At 42.8% G+C, this 24,001-nt stretch overlaps 1 protein-coding gene across 2 annotated transcripts in view; it reads right to left on the bottom strand.

Annotated features, from left to right (window-relative positions):
- Positions 1-586: 586 nt before the first annotated feature.
- The window catches only part of a2m1 (alpha-2-macroglobulin 1), a 30,423-nt gene continuing 7,008 nt past the window's right edge, over positions 587-24,001 (bottom strand). Inside the window, exons 6-36 of one of the 2 annotated variants that reach the window (XM_088939925.1) lie at positions 23,348-23,516; positions 23,015-23,099; positions 22,285-22,405; positions 21,603-21,717; positions 20,455-20,564; positions 18,994-19,161; positions 18,427-18,660; positions 18,268-18,331; positions 17,238-17,383; positions 16,602-16,751; positions 16,271-16,447; positions 15,787-15,898; positions 15,274-15,427; positions 14,193-14,418; positions 12,554-12,680; positions 11,941-12,062; positions 11,368-11,419; positions 10,463-10,546; positions 9,987-10,163; positions 9,566-9,647; positions 7,782-7,938; positions 6,978-7,052; positions 6,447-6,609; positions 5,867-6,060; positions 5,208-5,423; positions 4,608-4,729; positions 4,089-4,179; positions 3,515-3,583; positions 2,425-2,530; positions 1,925-1,966; positions 587-932 (exon numbers count right to left, since the gene is read on the bottom strand). In XM_088939925.1, coding sequence (XP_088796051.1) covers positions 910-932; positions 1,925-1,966; positions 2,425-2,530; positions 3,515-3,583; positions 4,089-4,179; positions 4,608-4,729; positions 5,208-5,423; positions 5,867-6,060; positions 6,447-6,609; positions 6,978-7,052; positions 7,782-7,938; positions 9,566-9,647; positions 9,987-10,163; positions 10,463-10,546; positions 11,368-11,419; positions 11,941-12,062; positions 12,554-12,680; positions 14,193-14,418; positions 15,274-15,427; positions 15,787-15,898; positions 16,271-16,447; positions 16,602-16,751; positions 17,238-17,383; positions 18,268-18,331; positions 18,427-18,660; positions 18,994-19,161; positions 20,455-20,564; positions 21,603-21,717; positions 22,285-22,405; positions 23,015-23,099; positions 23,348-23,516 — 3,933 coding nt within the window. In that variant the 3' untranslated portion in view covers positions 587-909. The remainder of the gene's footprint in view (positions 933-1,924; positions 1,967-2,424; positions 2,531-3,514; positions 3,584-4,088; positions 4,180-4,607; positions 4,730-5,207; positions 5,424-5,866; positions 6,061-6,446; positions 6,610-6,977; positions 7,053-7,781; positions 7,939-9,565; positions 9,648-9,986; positions 10,164-10,462; positions 10,547-11,367; positions 11,420-11,940; positions 12,063-12,553; positions 12,681-14,192; positions 14,419-15,273; positions 15,428-15,786; positions 15,899-16,270; positions 16,448-16,601; positions 16,752-17,237; positions 17,384-18,267; positions 18,332-18,426; positions 18,661-18,993; positions 19,162-20,454; positions 20,565-21,602; positions 21,718-22,284; positions 22,406-23,014; positions 23,100-23,347; positions 23,517-24,001) is intronic. The other variant, XM_088939926.1, reaches the window with a different exon arrangement.

Raw genomic sequence — 24,001 nt, 5'->3', positions numbered from 1 at the left:
TTTAATTTTAAACCAAATTTAAACCAATTTAAATTTGATTTTGGTTAATTTCTTGTTTCATGTTGCCCATATAACTCTTCGTATGTCAGAGCATATCCTCCACAACGAGACCTGATTCAAGTATTCAACATCCTCAAGGGCACTGACAGTGAACATAGAGGACTTCAAAATGAAGAGTGAAATAAGACCCAGAGAACACAAGAGGAAACTATGTGGAAGTGTAAAAAATAAAACAGGAAGCATTTATTTACCCAAAGGGTTGTGGGAGTATGGAACAAGCTGCTCAGTAACATTGCTTAAACAACATGGCTGAAAAAAATATTACTGATACTATCAGTGATATTATTTTTCATAGTGTCAAGAAATGGCCAGGCTAGATTCTTGGATTAGTTAACTACTAACTACCAAATGTGCTAGATGAACCTAATTACTCCCTCTTTTGTGTAACTTTCCTAAGAAAAAAGGCCATGTAATATAGAGTGATATTATGGTAAAAAAGGTCAATATTAAATCAGGGTAAAGGTGAAATTTAAAGTCACAGACACAGACCTGACTGAACACTTAATGGACCACCTCAAAAGCAAGGTTTTTAAGGTTTTAAGGTTTTATTGTAACTTCGTGTTCATCTGTTACAGTCCAATATTGGCAACACTGACAAAGCACAAGTTAGAAGGAGCTTTCTGAAAACAGCAATGTGTTAAGATCTTCATAAGTGTTAAAAACAGCGGTTTTATCTCAAGGCATTTTACAGGGCTGTGTCAGACGTGCAGAAGGTGGTTTAAGTTCCATCCAACAACATTTTCACTGCAGCTACGAGTGCTTTAAGTTGGACTTATTCTCCAAACCAGGGGAGGAAGAACATTTAAAAAAAAGCTTTTCCTTTGAGAAAATGAAGTCGGGTCTTGTTTTTCACACCTGGTTCAGTGTGTCATCTAAATGAAGAAGAAAAACATCACAGTTAGATGTACATATTCTTTGATGCTTTTCCATTTTAAAGTACTTGTATATTAGCATGTTCAAAACCTGACATTTGGCACATGCTTTTTCCTTATGTAAGGTTCAGCTGGAATTTCACATTCTCTGCTTGAAGGAAAAAGCCCTTTTGCTTTCCCCTTGTACTCCAAAATTAAGTTGCTCAGGTCCTTAAGGCCTTATCTGACTGTGGCAGCACAGTTTATAAAAGTCTTCCAGGAGTGATTTACAGGGCAAGATCTTGTAGGATTTTCTTAGGTACTTGGGTGAGAGGACAGAAAATAACTAGGTTGGATACTAGCACAGAAACCCTCAAACAATACTGACATCCACTGATATGGCTGGACTGAAAACAGGGTGAAGAATTGGAACCACTCAGTCCTGTCCACTTTGCTCCATCTCCTGTGATCTCTCTCCCAGTATCGTTAGGTTAGTGCACACTGCTCATTGGCCTTCCATCCTTACTGTACTCTATGATTCCTTACCTACAGTACGTTCACAGCCTGAGGGACACTGGTTTTGCTGTGCTCTATACTTGAACTTCTAATGTGCCTCGATTGTTTTATTTTTACTGTTCTCAAATGATTTTGTTTTGTATTTACTTTAGGTATTACTCCATGTTTTGTAAATCTCTTTGGACAAGGGCATCTGCCTAGCAGAGCTTAGTGTTTTGGTCATAGACACCACAACAAGGTCTAAACTGCAGGTTTGAGGCCAGAAACCTCTTAATATTAGTCAAGTACTCTAAATAAACCATGTTGTCCCCAAAGGATGGCACAAGGTCAGGCATGTTTACATGGCTGAAACAATATTTTCGGATTTTTTCATAATAAGCGACATGCCCCTCGTGCCTGAATGCTTCTAATACAAACCTCCTTTGTACTGAAGAAATTATACATTTTCTAGGTAGAGCATGAAGTTTAGGAAAAGTCTTGCTGGACAGCGACCTTACCTTCAGCACAAGGGGAGGTGTACTGACTGACTGCTTCATCCCCTGCAAATACAAAAATGTATTTATAGTTATATAGCATAGTTCCTCAGGAAGTGTGTTTCCCACCAGAGAAGAATCATTACAGTAAAAATCTAGGGCTTAAAATATTACCATAATACTAACAAGGCTGTTAAAAAGAACCTCCTTCATACTTGCCTTCACAGATTGTTGAATGAACTTGAATCTGTTGGATGGGAATCATTTTTCATAGTGTAGAGATTTAGCATATTAAATACATTTGTCTCCTGTTTGAAATATGTGAATCTAATGTGATTTAACGAATTAATTAATTGATCATTCTCATCTTCCAGAGAGCAAGAAAGACATTTAGGGACGAGATGTCTTAGTCCTGAATAACAGCAGACAAATACTTTCTTGAAAATTGGAAAAGGTTCACTCCAGAGACAAGGCTTTAGAAAATGTCTCTTGATCAGTGGGTAAGGTGTGTCTTTTCTACTTACTTGTCTGGTAATAGTCGTATATTTTCACGATAGCTGGTTGCAGATTCCTCACTGGGATGTCTTCAGATATAAGGAAACTGTATCTCATAGGTATCATGCTTTCCAACTGCAGGGGAGATAAACACTGCTCAAGAACTGCATGTGAGACACTTATAGCCCACTGAAGCTAAGCAGGTGTGAGCCTGGTCAGTACCTGGATGGGAGACCTCCTGGGAAAAACTAAGGTTGCTGCTGGAAGAGGTGTTAGTGGGGCCAGTAGGGGGTGCTCACCCTGCGGTCTATGTGGGTCCTAATGCCCCAGTATAGTGATGGGGACACTATACTGTAAAACAGGCGCCGTCCTTCGGATGAGATGTAAAACCGAGGTCCTGAATCTCTGTGGTCATTAAAAATCCCAGGGTGTTTCTCGAAAAGAGTAGGGGTGTAACCCCGGCGTCCTGGCCAAATTTCCCATTGGCCCTTCTATGAACTGGCTTCATTACTCTGCTCTCCTCCCCACTGATAGCTGGTGTGTGGGGAGCGTTCTGGCGCACTATGGCTGCCGTCGCATCATCCAGGTGGGGCTGCACATTGGTGGTGGTGGAGGGGATCACCATTACCTGTAAAGCGCTTTAAGTGGAGTGTCCAGAAAAGTGCTATATAAGTGTAAGTAATTATTATTATTATTCCACTCATCCACCATGCTGTTTAATGGGTGTAGTGAGCACAGGTGAGGACACGAGGTCATCATTTTCCCTGACTGAAAGTCTGATTCTTTTTTCAGAAATCAGCATTGTCAGATGTATCAGAAATGTCACATTTGTTCTTATTGCCCTTTTGTTTTCTAACCCCTTTGGCTGTTCTCCACTGTTATCGGTGTAGTAAATGCCATTATAAAAGAAAGAACAATTGTGGACAATTGTTCAACATATCTATGAACAAAAAAGAGTAAGAAAATCTGCTCTTCACTGTTTTAAAAACATATCTACATGTAGATTGGCACTGCCATTAATGTCAGTTGTTGAAGTTACAGTTGGGAATTTTTCAGTTTTTTTTTTACACGTTCAGTCTGTTGTCATGAAGACATGCGAATACTGATGTTTTAGCTTACCTTGTCGAGATAGATGATGACATTTCCTTCATCGGTGTCCACCCGTTTCACAAGTACTGCTCCTTTCAGCTGCATTGCACAAAATAACCAGTATATTAGAAATAGAAACAACATGTTCATCAGCGAGAACTTCAAGAGGGGTTAGACTGCACTCAACGGCCTCAGTAATTCTCAATGCATCAGTGACACATATGGGATTGTAATCAAGCATGTAGATGTTTCTCAAAATGAAACGGGAAGATGTTGGGATATACGAGGAAGATGCTTAACAAAGTAAAGTTACGGTCTTCTTAAAAGGATCAAGTCATGCTGTTATTTTATTAAAGGCAGATGCTTGATGAAAGAAAATATAGCCAACTAGTTCAGATGATTATATTAATGAACGAATGAATTACTTCACTAAATAGTTTCTTTCTTTGATTGGACTCCACTGACATATTTCACTACAACAAAGGATCTCAAAGCCATTTTTTGCAGACAGCAAAGCTAACCACTGCGCCACTGTGCTGTCCTCAATTATGTAATTAAATAAATTATCTGGGTTGCAGAGCGACACACCGCAGAGCGTACTCACGGATGGTATGCTGCTTTCAACCAGAATGAAGCCCGACAGCAGCTTCACGTTTATGATGACCATGTTGGTTTCCTTGCGTTTTCCATTGTACCTGAACACAGAGGGGAAGACGAAGACATGAGAAGGGGCAGACAAGAACGTCTGTATTCTCAGCACCCATCTGAATATCAGCAAACACAGCAATACATCAAGTGCTTCTCTTCAGAAACACTAATGACTGTCTCTAGAAAGCCAATGTCCCCAGCTGATGACACAGATACTAGAGCATGTGATTTTGCCCTGTTCTCATTCTTTACTACTGTATATGGTACTCTTTACTATATGGCACTGCCCCCTACCTCCTCCACCAGCAACACTGCACACCTTCAAATCTTCTCTCTCTTAAAAAATAACCTTTTGGCACATTTCTGCTATTTTTGTTATTCAGTTTAGGTAATGACTTTGACTGTGCCTAAGCATGATAAGTCATCTCCTGAATTCAGGTCTACATAGCCCAGGACGGACAGGGAATCAACCCACCTGACTTCAACAGTCACAGTCAGGACCTTCTTTACAGAGCCACTGCAGTTCCCCTTTGCCTCGGCTGAGATGGTAAACGCTGAGAAGTCAGGAGGGGGAGGTATGTTGTACTTCTGGGCTATCTGTGATTCAAAAGAGAGGCAGAGAGAAACCGTCAAGAGACAGGAGCCTAAAAACACACCAGAGGAGCACAGAGCATCCCAGCTGCTGCCCAGAATTCCTCATCGCTGTCTGATTGGTGCATGTCAGCATGGATCATCATCTCTGCTTCTATTACAGTACAGGCTCTGTAACTGTTATCTGCTGTAACTCCAAAATGTTCTCATTCAGAAACATTAGGGATAGGTCATTTTCAATTCAATCAAAGCTACAGCTCTTACCCAGCCTGATTTTGGTCAACAGGCTTTCCCTTCCTGAAAATCCCCTAAAGCTGTCAGACATTTGCTTTTCATTTGGCTGCGGGTTGGGAGTGTTCAGGCATGACGACACAAACCAGGTTAGCAAGTCGCGCGGCTTCGTTTCAAGCGGTCATGGCTGAACACCTACAGGCCCAGCGCCCCACAGTGAGCGGGGGACTGGACCCAGGAGATACACGCTCACCTGCACGAAAATGCAGCTCTTGCCCTGGGCCTCCAAGGCGTACTCCCCCTTGACTTCCTTCAGCATCTCCTCCTGGTAGAGCAGCCGGGTGTCCTGGTCCACGTTGAACTCTCGTCGGTAGTCCCCTGCCGAGCGCACCGTCAGAGTGGTCGAACCCTCTGGACTGAACGTGGCGGCACCATACAGTGCGAGTGCCTGGAGAGCCACCACTGTGTCCTGGAGAGGGAAGAATTGGTGTGGGATGTCAGATGTGAGCGACTTACCTTCCTGCAGCATTTCCTACAGTGGTCAATTAGGATCTGGAACTTACGGGATTAGCCTTCTCTCCTAGGTAATCTCATCCCCAACAAGGAGAAAAGTTTAGTATGATAAAAGTGGATGCTGCAAATGTAAAATCCTGTGAGAGGTTTTGTCTTATTTGGGACATTTCTCTTAGAACTACGTTTCGAGCTTCGCCTACTTAGAAAACATGTGATTACAGTTGGAAACAGCAGCATTTGGATCTCCGCACAGGGCAAAGCTGGTAGGAAATGGGAATTAAATAGTCTGTTACATCTTTGGAATGACCCAGTCTGCACAGAACAGTACTGGGAGGGAAACTGTGATTAACAGTGGAGAGGAGAGAGGGAAGATGACTGAGAAGGTAGTGGAGGAAGTACCTGTGTGGAGGAGAAGCCACCGTAGGGATTCTGCTGCTTCACCAGCCAGCGAACGATGCTGGAGGAGTAGTCCAGTCCGAAGGAGGGGAGCTCAGGTCCGGAGAGTAGGGCCAGCAGCACATAGGAGGTCATCTCTACGTCCAGAGAGCTTGTTTCCCCATCGTCCCCAGAGCGTGACCAGTGACGACTGCCCCCTGCAACACAGCGGGAGTCAGACACACCCGTCCCATGATGCATGAGGTCAGACAATACATAATGTCCACGAATTCTGGTACTCATTCTGGATTTTTGTCTTCATATTTTCTAATACTTTATGCGACAAAATGACAAGAGTTTAGACCACTTCTTCAGTTAAGTGGTTAGCTGAAATATTTTATTTCAATTTTAAATTCCATTTTTTGTAGAAGGCCTGTCCGGAGAACTAGTCTATTTGTGTAACCTGAACTCACCTATACAATCTAAATTTCCTGAAAGTCCTGTTCGTAAATCCTCCAAGAATGGACTCGTTTGGACTCGTTTACCAGTGAGAGGAATAACATTATTTAAGAAGCAGCGTGGAGAAGAGGGGGGTGGGCAGTACCTGTGGTCTTGGCCAATGCATCCAGCTCAGTGAGAAGTCTGCCCCTCATTGCCTCATCTCCAGCCAGAGTGAAGGTGTAGGACAGCAGAGCCATGGTGTACGTGTTGTTGAGGTTGTCTATGACTGGTCTCAAGCAAGACAGGCTGTTCTCGATGATGGGATCCTATGACAGAGAAAAGTCAATTCCACTCAAGAACAGCGCTCATGTAATATACAGACTGTTACAATCATGTACGGTATGGAGCGAGAGAATACATTCTGTGCTATATTTAGAAGTTAATAAATCATATATATATATGAACAGAGGGTTAGAATTATCCCAGTATAGACTGATTGCTAGATACAACTGTTGATTTAAACAGCAATGGGATTATATTCATGTTCATAAAATGTAACGGATATGCCTGGCAATATTTCCACGTAAGAGAGGGGTAGAAATGACACAAGTGCAATAGCAGGGGTGTTCAACGATGCGGTGTTTGCAGTAGAAAAAGAAAGTTTAGAACTGGGCGTGTAGTGGAGAATACTCACTGTGACGTTCTTCTCCAGCTCCAGCAGGCCAGCAACAATGTACGCAGTCAACGATACCTCATCACTGACTCCCCCCTGGAGATGACAAACAAGAAAAACTTCCATGTCATTCTCTCCATACAGAATTTCTGTCAAGCCCCCATTGGACCCATACATCACTGAGCAGGACTACCCCAGCTGTAAAGACCATAATATGATATCAATGATCTTACCAGGTTTCTGAATACAATTACTCCTACCCAACACTTAATTGAACCAGTAAGTTGCTCAATTAGACCTATTTAGTTTCTTTCAAGTCTGGAAGAGTTGGGGATAGCTCAATTAAGAGTTCAGCAGAAGTAGCAACAGCTCAGCAGGGGTGAGCAGAAGACACATGAGTAGTTTAAGATCCTCTCATCTGTACTCAGCACATCAGGGATGGTGCGGTGGCTCTGTGGCTAAGGATCTGCATGGCTGGAAGGCTGCCTGTTCGTATCCCGCTGCCGGCAGAGGAATCCTATTCCGTTGGGCCCCTGAGCAAGGCCCATAACCCCAGCTGCTCCATGGGTGCCGTATAAATGGCTGATCCTGCGCTCTGACCCCAGGCTTCTCTCCCTGTCTGTGTGTCTCATGGAGAGCAAGCTGGGGTATGCAAAAAGACAAATTCCTTATACAAGAAATTGTATATGGCCAATAAAGTGATCTTATCTCATATCAGGCTCAGAAGTATCCTACTACTACTAATTTTTCGTGCTCATTCTGTTTTCATTCTCGATTTCCTGTTCTCTAGCTGTGCACATCCTCTGTGCTCCCTCCACCACTAACCTTCATTTCATTGTGGAAGAGCTTGCCCACAGACTCAAAACAGCCATCATTCCTCTGGAGTTGGCTAAGCCAGCTCTTGGCCTCAGAGATGTGTTGGGGGTCAATGAAGATGTAGGGGCGCGCACTGCCAAAAGACTTCAGCACAAACGCTGTCAGCCTGAGGAGAAAGGGTGGAGAAATCTTACAGCTACTCACCATTTGAGTGATTTTAGATTTATGTGGGAACTAGATTTGGGTGTTCAAAACCAGGTCTCTTCAAGATCAGTGCAAGAGTAGAATAGAAGTGGAAGTTAGACATTTCAGACAGAAAAACAGGTGGCAGGAGTTTTGTTGGTTTCTGGAACCAACTGCAAATTAAATATTTATATGGGAGTATTCGTGTGAAGTAGTGTTTGGGATTCTGGACTTGTAACTTGAAGGTCAGGGACTTAAATCCCAGGTGAGGCAGTGTAGGTGAGACTTACTTCTCCCAAATTGCTCCAGTAATATACCCAGCTGTATAAATGGGTGAAAATCTAGGTTCTTGGGGTAAAAGTGTCAGCCAAATAAATCATTAAGTTGCAGTTGACTCCGTGGCATCCTTTAAGATGTGTAAGAGAATAATTAATATAATTATGCTAGAATATTCAATAAACTACCAGTATAAACAAGCACGATAGGCCAAACGGCCTCCTTAATAACCTTAATAAAGTTAAGGTAAATGCTTGGTAAAAGTTGGTGGTTAGTTGTTAAAAGCAGGATATTTAAGTCTCTGGCTGCGTTTCCATTTCACATTTGTTAAACTGAAGCCATTAAAAAAGCAATTTACTTAGTGTAGTTTTAATACATTAAGAACATTCTAGAGAGACTTGGCCTTGGTCTCAGGGGTGACGTTTGTTGGCAAACCATTAGTGCTACCGCCCTTGTCAAACTGCAGGAAACCTGCCACATGCTCACTAGGAGGTGTAAATCTGGTGAGCACCAGGTTAGTCACCAGGTTTAGACCACTGGCTGAGTTTCAAGAAAACACGATGGCCTTCACTCAGCTCCTAGCCAGTCCTTCTTCACTACAGTTGCATGTTCAAACCTCACTCAGAAAGAATTTTTCCACTTTAAAATAGGCACCACCACAGGCGATTCTGAAAATAATTACGAAAGACTTTTGCTTGACATTAAAGTACTCTGACAGATGCCTCAAAATGGCATTTTGCATGCTGCGTTTGCAAAGGTGTCAGGAGATCAAATACCAAATACTAAGCTGTAGATACAGCTGAAACAAACAGTGGCAGGTGTAAAGCACACAGTTTTTGGGCAGCAAAGCACACGGCTGTTTTGCATTACACTTGTGGAGGGTTTATCCTGTGTCAAAATAAGTCAATTCAATAAATGAGTTGTGTTGTTTTTGTGCAATCATTTCTCATTTGCTCCAATGAGGTTGGTGCCTGCATGTTTCTGCCTTGTGGACTGTGGGTCTGTCACATGTCCAGATGCCCCAGTTGAGAGGGTGACTCAACGGAACAGGCTGGTGGTCATAAACCTGTTTTGGGAATAAAAACAACTGGTGCAGAACAGGTGATGCAGAGTATCCTGAAGAAAAGAATACAGAAACGTCCTGGTGAAAGCATGAAGAGAACTGGAGAAACATGAAGCACCCAGACGCTCCAAAATAATGGAAAGCAATGACAATAATTTAAAGTAAACAATAAAGCTGTAGGATAAGGGACCACTGGGAATGAAGTGCAAGAGAGCTCAGTGAGCACACAGAGGGCAAATTTGAGCTGTTATCTGTGGACATCTAGACTGACCAGGTGTTGCCTGACTCGTCACTTTTCCCAAAGGCACTGTAGGAGCCGTCGTCGTGTTTGTAGTTCAGTTCTCTCTGGTATCCTGTAGGGCAGTGAAAGGACAGTGAGCTCAATGGGAGATGAAACACCCCCGTCTGCCCAGTTAGAAATTCCATTGCATCTTGAAATTTTGTATGCCTCATGAACATGAAATATCCATGTGACTCAGAGCTACAAGAACTTTTTCTTAATACTTCACATATGACCCACAAATTGAAGAAAATTGCGGTGATTTCTTAAATCAGGAATTCACTTTTATTTCTGTTGCTTCCAAAAGTCAAAAGACTTTGCCAGATAGCACAGGTCAAGAAACACTCCCAATTAAGAAAGACAATTCAGCCAGTTCCCCCCTCACAAGCTACAGAGAGCCCTGTCCACTCACCACTCTGCAGGAAGCCCGTGGCCCTGTTCTTGATCTCCTGTGTGAGCTGACGCGTGCTCTCCAGATACTTGAGGATGTAGATGTTGGGGGAGAAGAGAATCATGTTCTGCTCCCCACAGCCGAACGGCATAGCGAGCAGCTTGTCTAGGTTCTTCATTGCGCGACCCAGGATGTCTCCTACAGGGGGCCAGCAGAGTCTTCAGTCAGTGTGTAATTTTTATCAGTGATATTTTTTCAAAACATATTTGACTATGTTTTCACTCCACATGAATCCAGTTCTTATATAATGAGGTTCTCGTTCTATAAGGAGGGACTGTACACTCTGCACTGTCCTACTGTCTCCTACACCTTCAGCCAACCTCCTTCTCTCTCAGCCCTCTCGCAATTACTTTTGGCGATATTCCTCCTACCACCCATCTTTCTGTACTGAGCCCCTGTGTCACTCTGCCCCGTTATCTCCAGGACACGGCTCTCACCGAGAACAGAGATGGAGGCCTTGGCTGACCCCTCCACAATCACTTCCGGGAGTGTCAGAGAAATCTGTTCCTTCACAGGGCCATCTGGGAAAGATAAGAGAGCCACAGCTCAGAACCACACCTATGGAACAAAAGCCCCCGTGCACCTCAAAGGGTCCCATATAGTTTTTCTTTTGACGTGTTTTTCTTTTTTTCTGTCCTAGGAAACGGCTTCCACGCCGATTCATTAATGAACTCTCCTTGCACGAGTATATCACACAGTATATCTGTCACGCCCTCTTCAGCTAGAGGGCGCTCCTTCTCTGTCCTGTTCCTAGTTTCCCTGTGCTTTTCTTGTCCTTCCGGAGTGTCTTTGTGTGGGGCTACATTTTTGCGGGTCACCCTTTCCTCCTCGCTCAGCATTGAGGGTTCGGATGTCTTGAGACCCGCCTAGCACCAGGACGTTTCCTCTGTGGCCTGAGGGCATAGGTTTCTACCAACATCGTCTGTCCTCCTGAGCCCGGGCTAACCCCCGTTTTGTCGCTACATATAGGGACTTTTTTGCTCTCCTGGCCATTCCACGGCATGCCCTTTCCTACATTGGTGACAATATCCCCTTTTAATCTTCAAAACACACTTTGAAGAGCATTCCAGCTGCCAGTTCGTGCAATACGTTCTGCTTATGTGTTCAATAAAACATGAAGTCCAATTCTAAACTTAGCACTGTTTGGGATAATGTTATTTTTGCTGTAGCTCCTGTCAGGACAGTACAGTATACCATAATAATCTGTAATCTGGGTTCATACTATCCTGTAACAGGTGTAGACACCGAGCCAACAATGGAGCAAAGCTCCTGTCCCAGTCATGTCTGCTAAAACGTTTGAGTGGTGTTAACAATGATAAGAAAGAGGAAAAGACCGGATCACCTGCAGGGCACATCAGTCTGTTGTGGCTTTTCGTTTGCTCTGTTCCTTCAGCCTACGGATGAGAGAGAAATCGGCACCATTACCCTAGTAGAGGCATTTCACAACATTTCACAACCGCCCGAAATGAAGTTACAGCAATGGAAGGAAACTAAAAGCATAAAACACGAAAAACCAGAAAAAAAAACTGAGAATGATTAGGCTCCTCGTGAGGTTGCAGGTCTCGCAAATGTGATTATCAAAAGTTCAGTTTCAAATCTACTGAACCTGTCTGCCCTTTTAGCGACAAAGAAAATACAATGTATGAGTAATTATTTTTCTTGTATTTATTCTTGCACAGAGATGCCTACCAAACAAAGTAATGATTTTAGAGTGGTTTTAAGCTACCTTGGTCCTATTGTCCACTCTAAGACAGGTGCCCAGTAACGGATGATTATTTAAGTGACCTTCAGCAGTGTGGGGAAGTTTAGACTGCAGTCCGGTCCTTCAGGAGAAAACCACGGACAGGCAAGGAAAGCAGATTTTGGGCTGTTAAGAGAAAGTGAGGGGGGCAGTGGCTGTGAACGGAATCCTCACCTCCACCAGCAGTGTCCGCACAATGATGTCCATGCGTCCTTTCTCTGGCACAGTGGCCACCTCGTTTCCACACAGGTCCTCTGTCTTCAGGGCCTCTGCGGTCACTGACACATTCACCTCGCCTGGGAGCAGGGGCAGAGACACCACTTCAGATCCGCGCACAACAACCCTGGGCCTGCTTACAAAGTCCGAGCTACTTTGATGATCAGTCCAAACGAAATACTTTCATCTACAACTCTACAAACTCTACAAAGGCGGCCAGCTTTAATGGAACAGGGGTATATGTGTTTAATGGTGAATTCGGTTGTACTTAAAAAACTCGGGTATCAGTCTGTATCCGCTACATCCATTCTTCCCTCTGTGTAGTTTTATTTTTCAGTGTTGTTATTTCTGAATACAAAGCTTTGTCAAAGTGTACCGAGACATGTTACAGAACAGGTGTGTTGGTATTGTCATTGCCCCCCACTGTATTATAATGCAAGAAAAATTATCAGGAAGCTCAGATGAACCACCTTCAAAGCCACTATTGAATATTTTCTGCAGTCTGAAGCAGCAACTGCTATTGTGCCTTCTGCCAGCAGGTGGAGCTGTGTCTCTTGTCAGCGATTCTCACCCAGGGTAGTGGCCGTGAGGATCCAGGTAAAGGTCTTGCTCTCCTCAGCACACAGGCACTGAGTGTACTGACAGCCATCACAGGGCTGGGATTTGAAATCAGAAGACTCTGCCAGACTGGCCTTCACCTGAGGGGGACACAGAAGACACCTCTGGTGACCACAGCAAGATACCCATCTGCAGGCAACATAGTTTAAAGGCCCTTGACAAAAGATGGTTTCACCTTAGATCTTCATCTTTCCTATTTTGCAACTGACTTTCTATTTCCACAACATACTCTGAACCTGGACCTTCTGGGACTTCCACTTTAGTCCTCTCTCCTAAAACAATATGGAAAGCTTTTGACTTGGATGTCTCCCTCTCAAGCATAGTCATGTCAGTTCAGAAAAGCACATAGGAAGATTAAGCAAGGATAGTTTAGTTTGCTAAAAAACTGACCCCAAATCCTTTCTAATACTTTTCTTCTGTCATTTGCGGCCCCATGAGAGCAGTCAAAGAGTTTAAGTTTTGAAGGCTATTTGCTCCACCATGCTTGTTTAGTTGTTTCTGAGAAGATCCCACCACGTCTACTTCAATCAAAGTGTCTTGGTAGTTTGATCCAACCGTTCATGAGGTTTTGTCTAAAGACATGTTTCTTGATTATTCCAGTGTCTCTTTTTGATTGTTGGATTTATTCTTGAAATGTGCTACTCAGGAAATATGCCCAAAGGGATGATGGAAAGTTCCATAGTTTTCCTTCAACCAACAGACAAACACTCACTACCTCTTTCTTGTCAGAACAATAGAAAAGGCCAAGAAAATGTAAGGTTATTCTGTCAGTAGCATTTAATTAAAGACAAGGCAAGGGAAGTTAAATGAATACAATCTAGAAGCCTTCCATCATCTAGAAGTCCTGTCTAAGCTTCTACTGTGTTTTGGTCACCACATTGCAGATGTTACTCTGCTACTCTGTAATCAGTTTACAGAAAGGCAACTAAGTTAAAGGAATATCATGCACAAACAGGTCAAAGCAGTACAGGTTTAGAGTCTTTAGTCTTGAAGAGGGCAGACTCAATGTTAAGTATGTGAAATCCCGAAAGGTATTGACAAGATCAAATCAGAGATCTGTTGCAAGACCTAATACCATATCTACAGGATGTGAAAGTATTTTAAAAATTGAGAACAAGAGGCACATTTCTACACAGATGATTTTGGGAGTCTGGAACATGCCTCCTAAACGTGTTGAAGAAGATGCCTTGGCTTCTAACAGGAAATGACTGCTTTAGATCCTCAAATCAATTAGCTACTGGCAAACACGCTAAAGGACCAGAATTACCTCCTCCCACTTGGAAGCTTTCTTTTCTTACGTTCTTAAAAACTTAGAGAACAGAAGCCATGTCTGGAATCTAGGAGATACCTACTGTATACGTGATGGGCCATGTAGGTCCTAAACCGATTGGCCTTAAAGGATGGGTTAAAGTAACTGCACCTCTGTAGACTTGATGAAGACAATCAATAATGCATGTGTGCAAGAAAAATATTCCTGGAAAAAACTCCTCATTTTTCCTTTGGATTTCTGCAGTTCACAGCTCTAAATGCGGTGAAGCAGAGCAAATGCATCAACAAAAGCAGACGTCCACACAGCGGTCTCACAGCCTCACCATGATGCACTTGGAGAGGTAGTTGAAGACGGTGGCCTTGAGCTGGAACACCTCGCTCCTGATGACGGAATACGGCAAGGTGACTTCCACGAAGAAGGGCTGGAAGGCTGTGAGCTGGGTGGAGGGAGCCAGGCCGAATCCGATGGGAGACGTGCAGAACGCTCCCGCCTCCCACTTGGTGATAGTGTCGGGCACAGTCTCCCCCATCTTCACTGACCCAGACTCCCTGAGGAAGACAGGAGAGGGCAGAGAGAAAGGAGAATGAATATAATACCAAGATCAACAGGTGTTTCAGGGAAATATAAAAGAAAACAAGCAAAATTCCAAAGTGGTGTGTTTGTGTCCATTCTCGTGGGCCAGGGTGTGTGTTTAGGTGTGTACTGATTGACTGTGTAATGTATTGGGTGAGTCTGAGGAATCATTCTTCAATTGCATACGTCGTAAGGTTTAAACCTGGTAAGAAACAATGACAGGAAACGACAAGAAAGAGACATTAGCATTACACTTGAACTAAAAACGTAGCTACACGTGTCATGGGTGGAAAATTATACAGGAGGTTTTATTGGAAATCTTATAGTAGACTTTGAAAGTCTTGCAAATCACCATGGACAACGATGTTCATCTTTGCCTAAGAAGGCTTCTGTGTTCATATTGTAACAGTGTGGGATTTCTGGCTGCCTTGTGGAGAGCTGACGTGTAGTCACTGAGAGGTGTTCTCTTTAGCCCGCAAGAATGAATGAAGTGGCGAGAATCTACGCGAGGGGACGAGAATTCTCTAAGAAAATGAAATGGATGTCCTTTCAGCTTTTTTCTGAGGCGAACACAGGGAGATTGCGTGAGGATGAAATACAGGGTTTCTAATGAAGACCTAGGTGCGGGTATGCATTGTCACGCGGGACTAATTAGACAGTAGAGACAGTAGAGACAGTAGAGGGCCGTCTAGTGTTGCACAAGGAGAAATCCACTTTTTATATTCACAATATTTACATACTGATTTATTTTGTCCTTACAGTATATGCAAAGGTTGATTTATATTTATTTGCTAACAGCACTGCTTCCATTTGCTCTTGATAAAGCCTACCCCACTGGGACGAGCTGCCAGATCCAGGTCTCTGGGAAGTATGTTCGGATGGTCTTCTTCGGCGGCTCGGGACTCATTCCAGACTGCACAGCAAAATCCATCACCGGCACTGGATCCGAGTCCTGTTCCTCTGCGAAACCTTTACGAACTAAAACTGTACCCAATCAGTTACTGTATATTCAAAGGGGAACGCAGTCTGCCTCAGCTGGATAGAGATAATGCGTCCTCCATGAGCTCAAACTACTTGCGGACAGATAACGGTAAATTAGACAACAATTTATTGTTATTAAAATACATTTTTGCTAACTAAACAGTAAAATGGTTTTTGCTAACATATACAGTAGCTTATAGGCAGAAGTTTTCACTAAAATATTAAGTTGAAAAATGTGAATGCATCATTCTGTAATTTCACAAATTGGGACACCATAAGCAGGGTCTGAATACTTTTGCAAGGTACTGTATATCATTTTATGCTGCGTGTGGAGGGAAAACGTAAAGGAAGAGAAAACGTACCAGGGTTATCTTGAAACGGGCCTGCAGCACCAACCATGTAGTCGTACATAGGGAAATGGCAATCCACTGGTTTCTTGATATCAGAGTTGGTCATAATCTTCAAACCCACATCCTGCAGGCAAAGAGAAAATCAGAAAGGCGTTGTTCAGTCAGGGTGGAGAAGAAAAGCGATAAAAGGACAACGATTTGGTCAAACTATTTCCAAATGCTCTGCATGAAATCCAATGACGTCGGATGTCAAACAGTTTTAACCTTTCTCATTTAGGTAACGGGCACGATCATGCAAATCCAATAACCGATAACAATACCAAGCACTGCCTGGCCCAGGGGGCTTAAAGGCACAAGGTAAACTATAAAGAAAATGAATGATCAGAGGAATTGAGTGTACAAAAAGACCAAAGCAACTGGTCAGTGTGCAACGGATGACTTCTCGTAAAGCTAACACGTTTGTAAACAGGAGCTGTGTGGCAGTGAGAATACTTACCTGGAAGATATGGTACACATCATATTTACGTTCATAAGGAAAGTAGAAAAAACGTTGCCTCTTCATTCCGAATGGGCCCGGTGGTCCAACTGGATTAGGAATGCAGACATCTTCCTCTTTATCCAATACGTCGTATGGATACTCAGACAGCTTTTGAATTGGTAGATACTGGTACACCTAAGAGAAAGAATTATATCACACTGATTTGAGAGTAGTACACAAAGACCACAAAGACATAGGAAGAAATACACAATGTTTTTCACAACAGCTACAAAATTAAATTAATACCTTGAGCTTCAGGAGAGAGAGAGAGAGAAAGAAGTGGACTCACGTTTTGAGCATTCAGTTCCTTCTCAGGGCTCATGAGCAGGACACTCTGATCGATGGCCCTCAGAGCACACAGAGACCCGGGCTGAGCTTGAAGGCTAAGGGTTGTGTCACCCCCTGGGAGCTCCTCAGAGGAGGAAAACTTCAGGGACACCTGTAATTAGCACAGGGCCACAGTCATGCAACCTAGTTCACACAGTCCTCACCCCTTAACACAGTCATCTGTTTTCACAAAAAGTAAAGCTCAGCATGTGCAAAATTGGACGCTTGATTACTATTAGTAACTCTGTGTGTCACCTTCACAATTCTGCGATTGTCTCAGGAACTGTCCCTCAAAGCACTCAGCTCTGCTCTGAGTACATGAAAACCCTAAGGTGTTAAAAATGTTTTTTTTGGGGGGAAAATAAGCTCATGAAGTAAATGCTGCCAGCACAGCTGTAACATGGGATTGCAGTTAGACTGTATTGTGATAAATTACTTAATACTAATGATAAAAATACTTGCACTACTGCACCGTTCAATCAAAATAAAATGCTTCATGCACAAACAAAGATTATATGATCTAGTTAATAGTAACCCGTAAGGCCTGAGGCACTGTGAGGTTTTTAATTTTCAATTTGAGAAAATCCCACAGCATTACCTTGTTCTTGAAGCACAGCTGGACCTCAAAGTCAAAGCTGTCTGCCACAGCCTCCCCGTTAGGCAGCACTGTGTAGACAACAACCTGGGCAACAGGGGCCAACTCTATGGTCTTCTCTAGGATTAACGATAACTCTCCCTTGTTTACTAGAAGAGGAAAAACAGAAGCAATCTGAGTTCAAGGCTGAGCGTAGCAGGAAAAAAAAAACCTGAAAAAATAACTAGGCCAAAGGGGATGGTTAAGGTTTTGTTTTTAAGTTTCCTACAGTCAGAGAGTAGCCATCTCTTACTTAAAAATGTCTCACAAACATGATAGTACGTCTAGGTCAGACAAAATGGCAACTCTTGTCCAAACAATATATTACCCAGAAATCTGTGTGGAAATGACCTACTGCCCTCAATGCCTGGACCAATCGGAAGGAGAAAAGTGGGTAGGTGAGATTTAAAAACCAGGAAGTTCCAGATGAACTTGAATGAATGTCCACTGTCCAGTAAGCAGAGCCTCTGAGATTCCTTACATTGGAGGGAGAATGAAGCAAAAAGCAACTGACCAGTGAGCCCGTAGATATTTTGCGAGTTTAGAAGATGTGTGTTTTTCTCAGTAAGGACCCATGAATATTTTGTGAGTTTGAGAAAGAGTTTTTGAGAAGGGGGGTTTTGTTTTGAAGCTGGCAAGCAGTTTGACAACCTGACTATCTAGAGAGGACAGACAAAGTTGTTTAGTTTCGACTTCAAGAACTGATAGGGCTTTGCTTCTGCTTAGGGTTTTGTTTTGTTTATTCCCCCATACTGTATAAATAAAAAAAAGGAGATTTTGCTTCTTTACAGTTGTGTCTAAAACTCTTACCTAGCCCTGCCTTTTAAAAACATACCTGCTAGGCTGTCTTGACCCTGGGTGTATTACAACGCCCAGTCTGATCACAATCCATTAGAATTACAAATAAAATACAACATCAGCGCTTGCCAGCAGACACACTAAAGTCAAGACATTGAAACAAGACATTTGTGACATTCTATTTTAAAGGGATCACCTTCTCCTGTTTTCACGGGGATTTCCAGACGCCCATTTCGCACAATGCTGCCTTTGGCCACCACCTACAATACAGAGGATCATGATAATTGGCACAAACTGCCCGATGAAAATGAGCCATTGTTGCTTGAGAGTGTCCAACCTGGAAATAAACACTCACCAGGTAATAGAAATCAAGGTAGGCCTGCCCCGTCTGCAGCTCCTCCCCTTGAATGATATATTCAACCCCGATTGGTTCATCCTTGTCACATGGTAGCGGCCCACTGGCTGGTTGTATCTTCAGAAAGCTCTTGCTTTTGGAATAAAATGGTAGCAATGATTGAAAGGCTGGCTGATATAAAGGTCTGCGCACACCCATCTGAAACTCGAAATCCTGTGCTCCTCGGTACTCAGCCTGTATGGAGACATAGGAAAACTGTCACAATTAATTGTTAATGGAAGAATATTCTTTTACCATCATATGTGATTAAAGATTTTTGCTCCATATCAAGGATGATCGACACATTTGAATAATTGTTCTTACAGCAGGAATACAAAATCCCATCTTCCAGGGCAACGTGTTCATTGTACAAGCAAAAGTCTTTTCTGTTACGAGGAAATAGAACAGAAAAACCTGATTTGCACCAGTAGGAAGAGAGAGCAAGTAGGAAACAAGTACAGTGAGACAAAGACAGAAAGGCATCTAGAAAAGAAAGTGAAATGTCCTCAGTTGGAGGCGGATACTGACCGAGAGACTAGCGGAGTCTGACTTCCAAGAGGAAGTGTCCAGTGAGAAGCTGACCAAACCATTGCTGTCTGTGGTGAAATTCTGGCTCTGTCTTATCTCACGCTGTGCCAGGACGAGTTTAACCGGCTCACCGGCAGCCGGTGAAGAGTCTGGCCTTGTCACCTTAATCTGTGGATGGCAGAAAAGCAACAAACGTCATGTGAAAAGCCGATAGCCACCAAGTAAACCGTTTCAAACGACAGTATATTGTAATCTAAGGTCACATTCCTCTGGTTCTTAAGTTTGGATATCTGCATTTTTGTTTCAGGCTATTTTATATAGCACTGCACGGCAGCTCTTTGGTGTCTGTCTCTGTATTTTCTCTATCTTCATCTCTTCTTTGCAGTCACGTTTTACATTGAGCATCATGTAAGAGGAAGATGTTGTGCGAAAATCTTCTTAAATAGGGCTTGTCAAATAAAAGCCAATCCTCTACACATTCCTGCCCTTCAAAGGCGTCAGGGGTTGTTATGTTCTTATCCATATTCCTGCTTTTTATCTCCATCTATTCATTAAAACAATTTCATGAAATAAATCTAGCTGGCAAGCTTTTTCACATACTGTAAGATATATCACAAGAAGAAATATCACACATCTCATATGGCCGGGACGCCACAAGGCCATGAAATCTCATGCAGCCAGTTTAAGTGCATATTCTGCTTTCCAAGGTGAGAGTATAGATACAACTGGTACACGCAACTTAACCTCAACAGCACAACCAGGCAGACACCTCTTGGTAGAAAACAGATTTTTAAGATTGTCTGAGTAAGACTACTGAGAGAGAGGTCGCAAAATAAAAACAACCAAAGCAAACCAAACTGATATTCTGTGAAAAGAAACAGAAATACCTTTCCTTTACTGTCTGCAGATTAATTTAATAAATTCGACAGTACCAGTAATATACACAGAAAAGTATTCAACTTGATGGAAACTGGTATATACTAATGATTAATTACATTTATTGAATTACTCTCAGATTAATTGCATATAAATGTGTAATGTTGGAATGTTAATAGTTTGTTATGCCCCTATAATGTGTCTTTTAACACTTACAAAAGTATTAGCTTATTTGGTTCAAAGAGATGAACAAGCTATAGACAACTGATTCGATTTTCTCGATTCCTGCATTGCTCAATATATAAAACATTTAAGAATCATATGCCAATGTAATCCTATGTAATAAGATTTGTAGGGGGGGATATACATTGCAAAAAATAACAATTGCAATTACTTCTATGTTGAAATCTTAACCTTATTTTTGAGATATTCATTGTGTTGTAGTGAATTCTCATGGTTTGTGGAGACACCCTGGGAGCACGAGAACGCTTCGAGAGTACGGACTGCTACAGCGTTTTCCAAAGTATCACTTCCTTTATTGTTAAGCACTTCGTGTATGAATCGAGATGTTTGCTGTGCCTTCACCTTTCCAGTTAGGGGGATGCCCGTCTTGAAACCCTTGGGTAAATCTTCAAACTGGATCCTGATGATATCGGAGGAAAATTCAGTTGTGCTGCTGCCCCGCAGAATCACACCTGGTGGGGTATCAGACAGACAGGACAGACCACAGTTATACCATGAGTTTCAATGGGTCTTTTCACCACCTGTTCTGCCCTGACAGAGGGCACTGCTCTCCCCTCACCGACCAATTGATCTTTCTTTAATTTGAACTAGTTATACAGCCTATCACCCAGAAAACAGTTTGGGAGAGTGTGCAAGTGTCCTAAAAGAAACAAAGACCCAACCAAATAAATCAAGAAACAGGAAGAAAACTGCTGGACCTGGAGAGTGGCTCAAAAGGTAAAGGAGCTTGCCTGAGCACAGGCTGAGCTCTATGATCACAGGTTCATGCCTTATTGCCACCAACAGTAGGATGAGATTAGTCGGCCTGGGCTTTCTCGACTTTGCTCAACACAGCGACCCCCGAAACCGTGGGGTGCTTGCAGGACTAACCAGGTGATGAGGTGGGGACACAGGAGTCGGGACTTATAAATATCTCTGGAAACCCTCCCAGGTTTTTTTTTCTCGTTTTTTAAGAAAATAAGCTTTTAAAAATAAAAAGAGATCCCATGGGAGTCCCTCCTGCATGCGCCGGTAATAAGCAGCGATCAACTGCGAAGCTGCCTGTGTGGGGAGAGACCTGCTAGATGTCACAACAGCCAGGCAGAACAGGGACACCATCAGGAAGTCACTCACTGCATTCATGGGAGTTGTAGTTCTTAATCCAACACTACATCTGTAAGCAATCATAGCCAGTGTTTTATACTCAGCTCCTCTTAAGACAGGGTTACATATCTAGAGCTATCGGTAAGGGACATGTCTGTCCTTCAATTGGCGCTAAGTCTTTGGTATGGGGCTATAATACTTGTGATGTATTAAGAAGCAAGCAGCTGAAAGGCAGGTGGGTGGGAGGAGTCTGTCTACACTTCCTCATTCTCCCCCGTGTGCGGTCACAGGGTTTGTAGCTGTGAGCCAGGATGTGAAAAGCACACAATTTAACAATATGGTTTTTCCATATCAGCGGAGTATAACAAAAATAATTGGAGATTCTAAATTAGAGAAACCAAGAATACCTGTCCCATCCTCTTCCAGATAACTTTCCAAGTTAAACACATCTTCGTATCCCGTTCTGTTCAGTGCGTAATTTGTCAGGTCAACCGTGCCGGTGGCACACCCAGTCCTGTCGGTCTAAGTGACAAAGCAAGATCATCTTAGATGATTATTTCCTTATTCTTTTAACAATAAAGATATATCACGAGGATTTTTCTTTCTCTGCCTGTTCAGGTATTAATGCAGTAAAGGTAAATCTTTATCAAATACATTTCTTTCCATTTCATTTACTGTTGCTTAGATTTATTAAATATGATCTCATAGAGGCATCTCACTCCTCTATTGCACCTTGTAAAGAGGTTTAGGCAACCATTATAACATTATATAAACAATTTATTACCATGTTATTAACAGTACTCCATATACTGCAGTTGGTACTCCTTATCTTAAAACTAGGGTTAGCAGTACCATTTAATTTTTTAACAATTTATAACTATGTACAGACAATGGTCAGAAATATGATTTACAGACATGATTGGTTATCATTACAGTAATCTCACTTGTACACATTATTACTATACATAGTAGAAGAAATTGTGCTATATTTAAAAACTGCATTTGCAACCTGAAGTCCACCGTTACACTACTATTTATTGCTCCCATTCAGGGTATGCTAAGTTGTGCTCAATAATCAGCACTACTTACCCTAAGGGAGTACTTTGTGCAGATGTCTTGCCTGTCTGATGAGCGATACCAGTAATAATTATAGCCTTTTCTACAGAAAGTCGCTGTGACTTCCCCTAAGACTGGCTTTCCATATGTGTACCTGAAAAGACAAAACAGTTTCTTCAGTGAACAGAAAATCAAATGGGAATGGGACATACAAGCCCGCAGCGGTGAAATACAGCCCAGTGAACAAGTGTGGGCCCTGCTTTGATCATCCAGCACAGGCAAAGGCTTATGGCAGCCTGGTTTGCATCCCTGTTCCAAAGAATCTCCCCTGCAGAAGGGGCTCTGCTTCACCACACAGCCCCTCTTTTTATATATAACACACAATTTCTCTGTTTTCTCCTCTTCTCTAGCTGTATCCCCCCTCCAAGGCCACTCACTGCCTGTGGGCTGTGCCGGTTCTGTCTAGCAAAGGAAACGTGAGGGTAACTGAAACGTACAGCCTGCAGGCTCACTGTGCAAAGACCCCTTCATCTCTGCCTCAGGTCGCACACTCTCCTGCTTAGAGCTCATTATCTTATATAGAACTGTCTTCTCTTCTGTCTTAACGGTCTCAGACTCTAACCCTGGGAGAGCTACAACTGAGAAAAGGCCGTTGAGCCACGTCCTCACATTTTGTGAAGCACTTTCCTGGGAAAACCCAACAATGACACAGAAAATTGAAAAAAAGAAAATGACCCGGCTCTGCTTGCATAACTTCACTTACTTTCCGCAGACCCTGAATGTTGCCTCTTTGTCCATGATGGTAATAACTCTGGGGAGATGGACTTTCACTTCATACTTGGGTAGGACTAAATGGGACACAGAAGAGATTACTTAGAACTTTCACTCGTCTGCCTCGCCACTGAAGACAAATTAGTACCTATTGAAGAGAATACATTCGACAAGAAACTACATAAGAGCTTGAGAGCATGTAAGAGCTATTATTTTTTAGCAGACCAGCCTAAAAACACATCAATGGAAGCCTTAGAAATATTTCTGTTGAATGTGGGGCTACAAGCAACAAACACAAGAAAGGCCATAATGTACATTTTCTCACCGTATTCCTTGATTTCAAAGGAGTGAGTGGTTTCTTTGCCTGTCTGGCTCCAAGCTGTTATGACGTACGACCCTTGCAGCGCTTCCGGGCTCATGGGATAGGAAAGGTCCACGATCCCGCTGGTAGACGTCCTGTTGAGCCACTGGGCGATGCGGTTCGAGGAAGGATCCTGGGAATGTGGAGGATCAGAATTGCTCCAAGAAGAGGAACACACATTGCTCCAAAATGTCTCCAGAACCATAATTTGAGTACCAACAGATCCCTGTAGTTTCAAATTCCGTTTTGCTCGTTTATTCTTATAGATTCAAAAATGAAAGCGATTTAGTCAAAACTGATATTTTTGTGAATGTCCAATGGGTACCAACAAATTTGCATTGACCCTAATATCCATATATGACGGTTGTGTTTTCCATTATCCAGCTGACTTGTCCCATTTTAAGTGTCTTGAAAGTGTGAGGAAACACTGTGTCACGCCCAGTACACCTAGAGGGCGCTCTACTTCTCTCCTGTTCCTAGTTCCCTGTGATTATTCATGTCTTTCTGGTGTGTATTGTGGTGTAGCCTATTTACTTCCTGCTTCTGCTCTGCTCTTCGCTCAGCATTGAGGTTCAGATGTCCTGAGACCCGCCTAGCACCAGGTCACGCCTGTCCCTG

Source organism: Atractosteus spatula, chromosome 22, assembly GCF_055471065.1.
Source record: "Atractosteus spatula isolate fAtrSpa1 chromosome 22, fAtrSpa1.hap1, whole genome shotgun sequence".
NCBI lineage: Eukaryota > Metazoa > Chordata > Actinopteri > Semionotiformes > Lepisosteidae > Atractosteus > Atractosteus spatula.
Note: the sequence above shows the minus strand (reverse complement) of the source record. Positions and strands in the feature narration are given on the sequence as shown.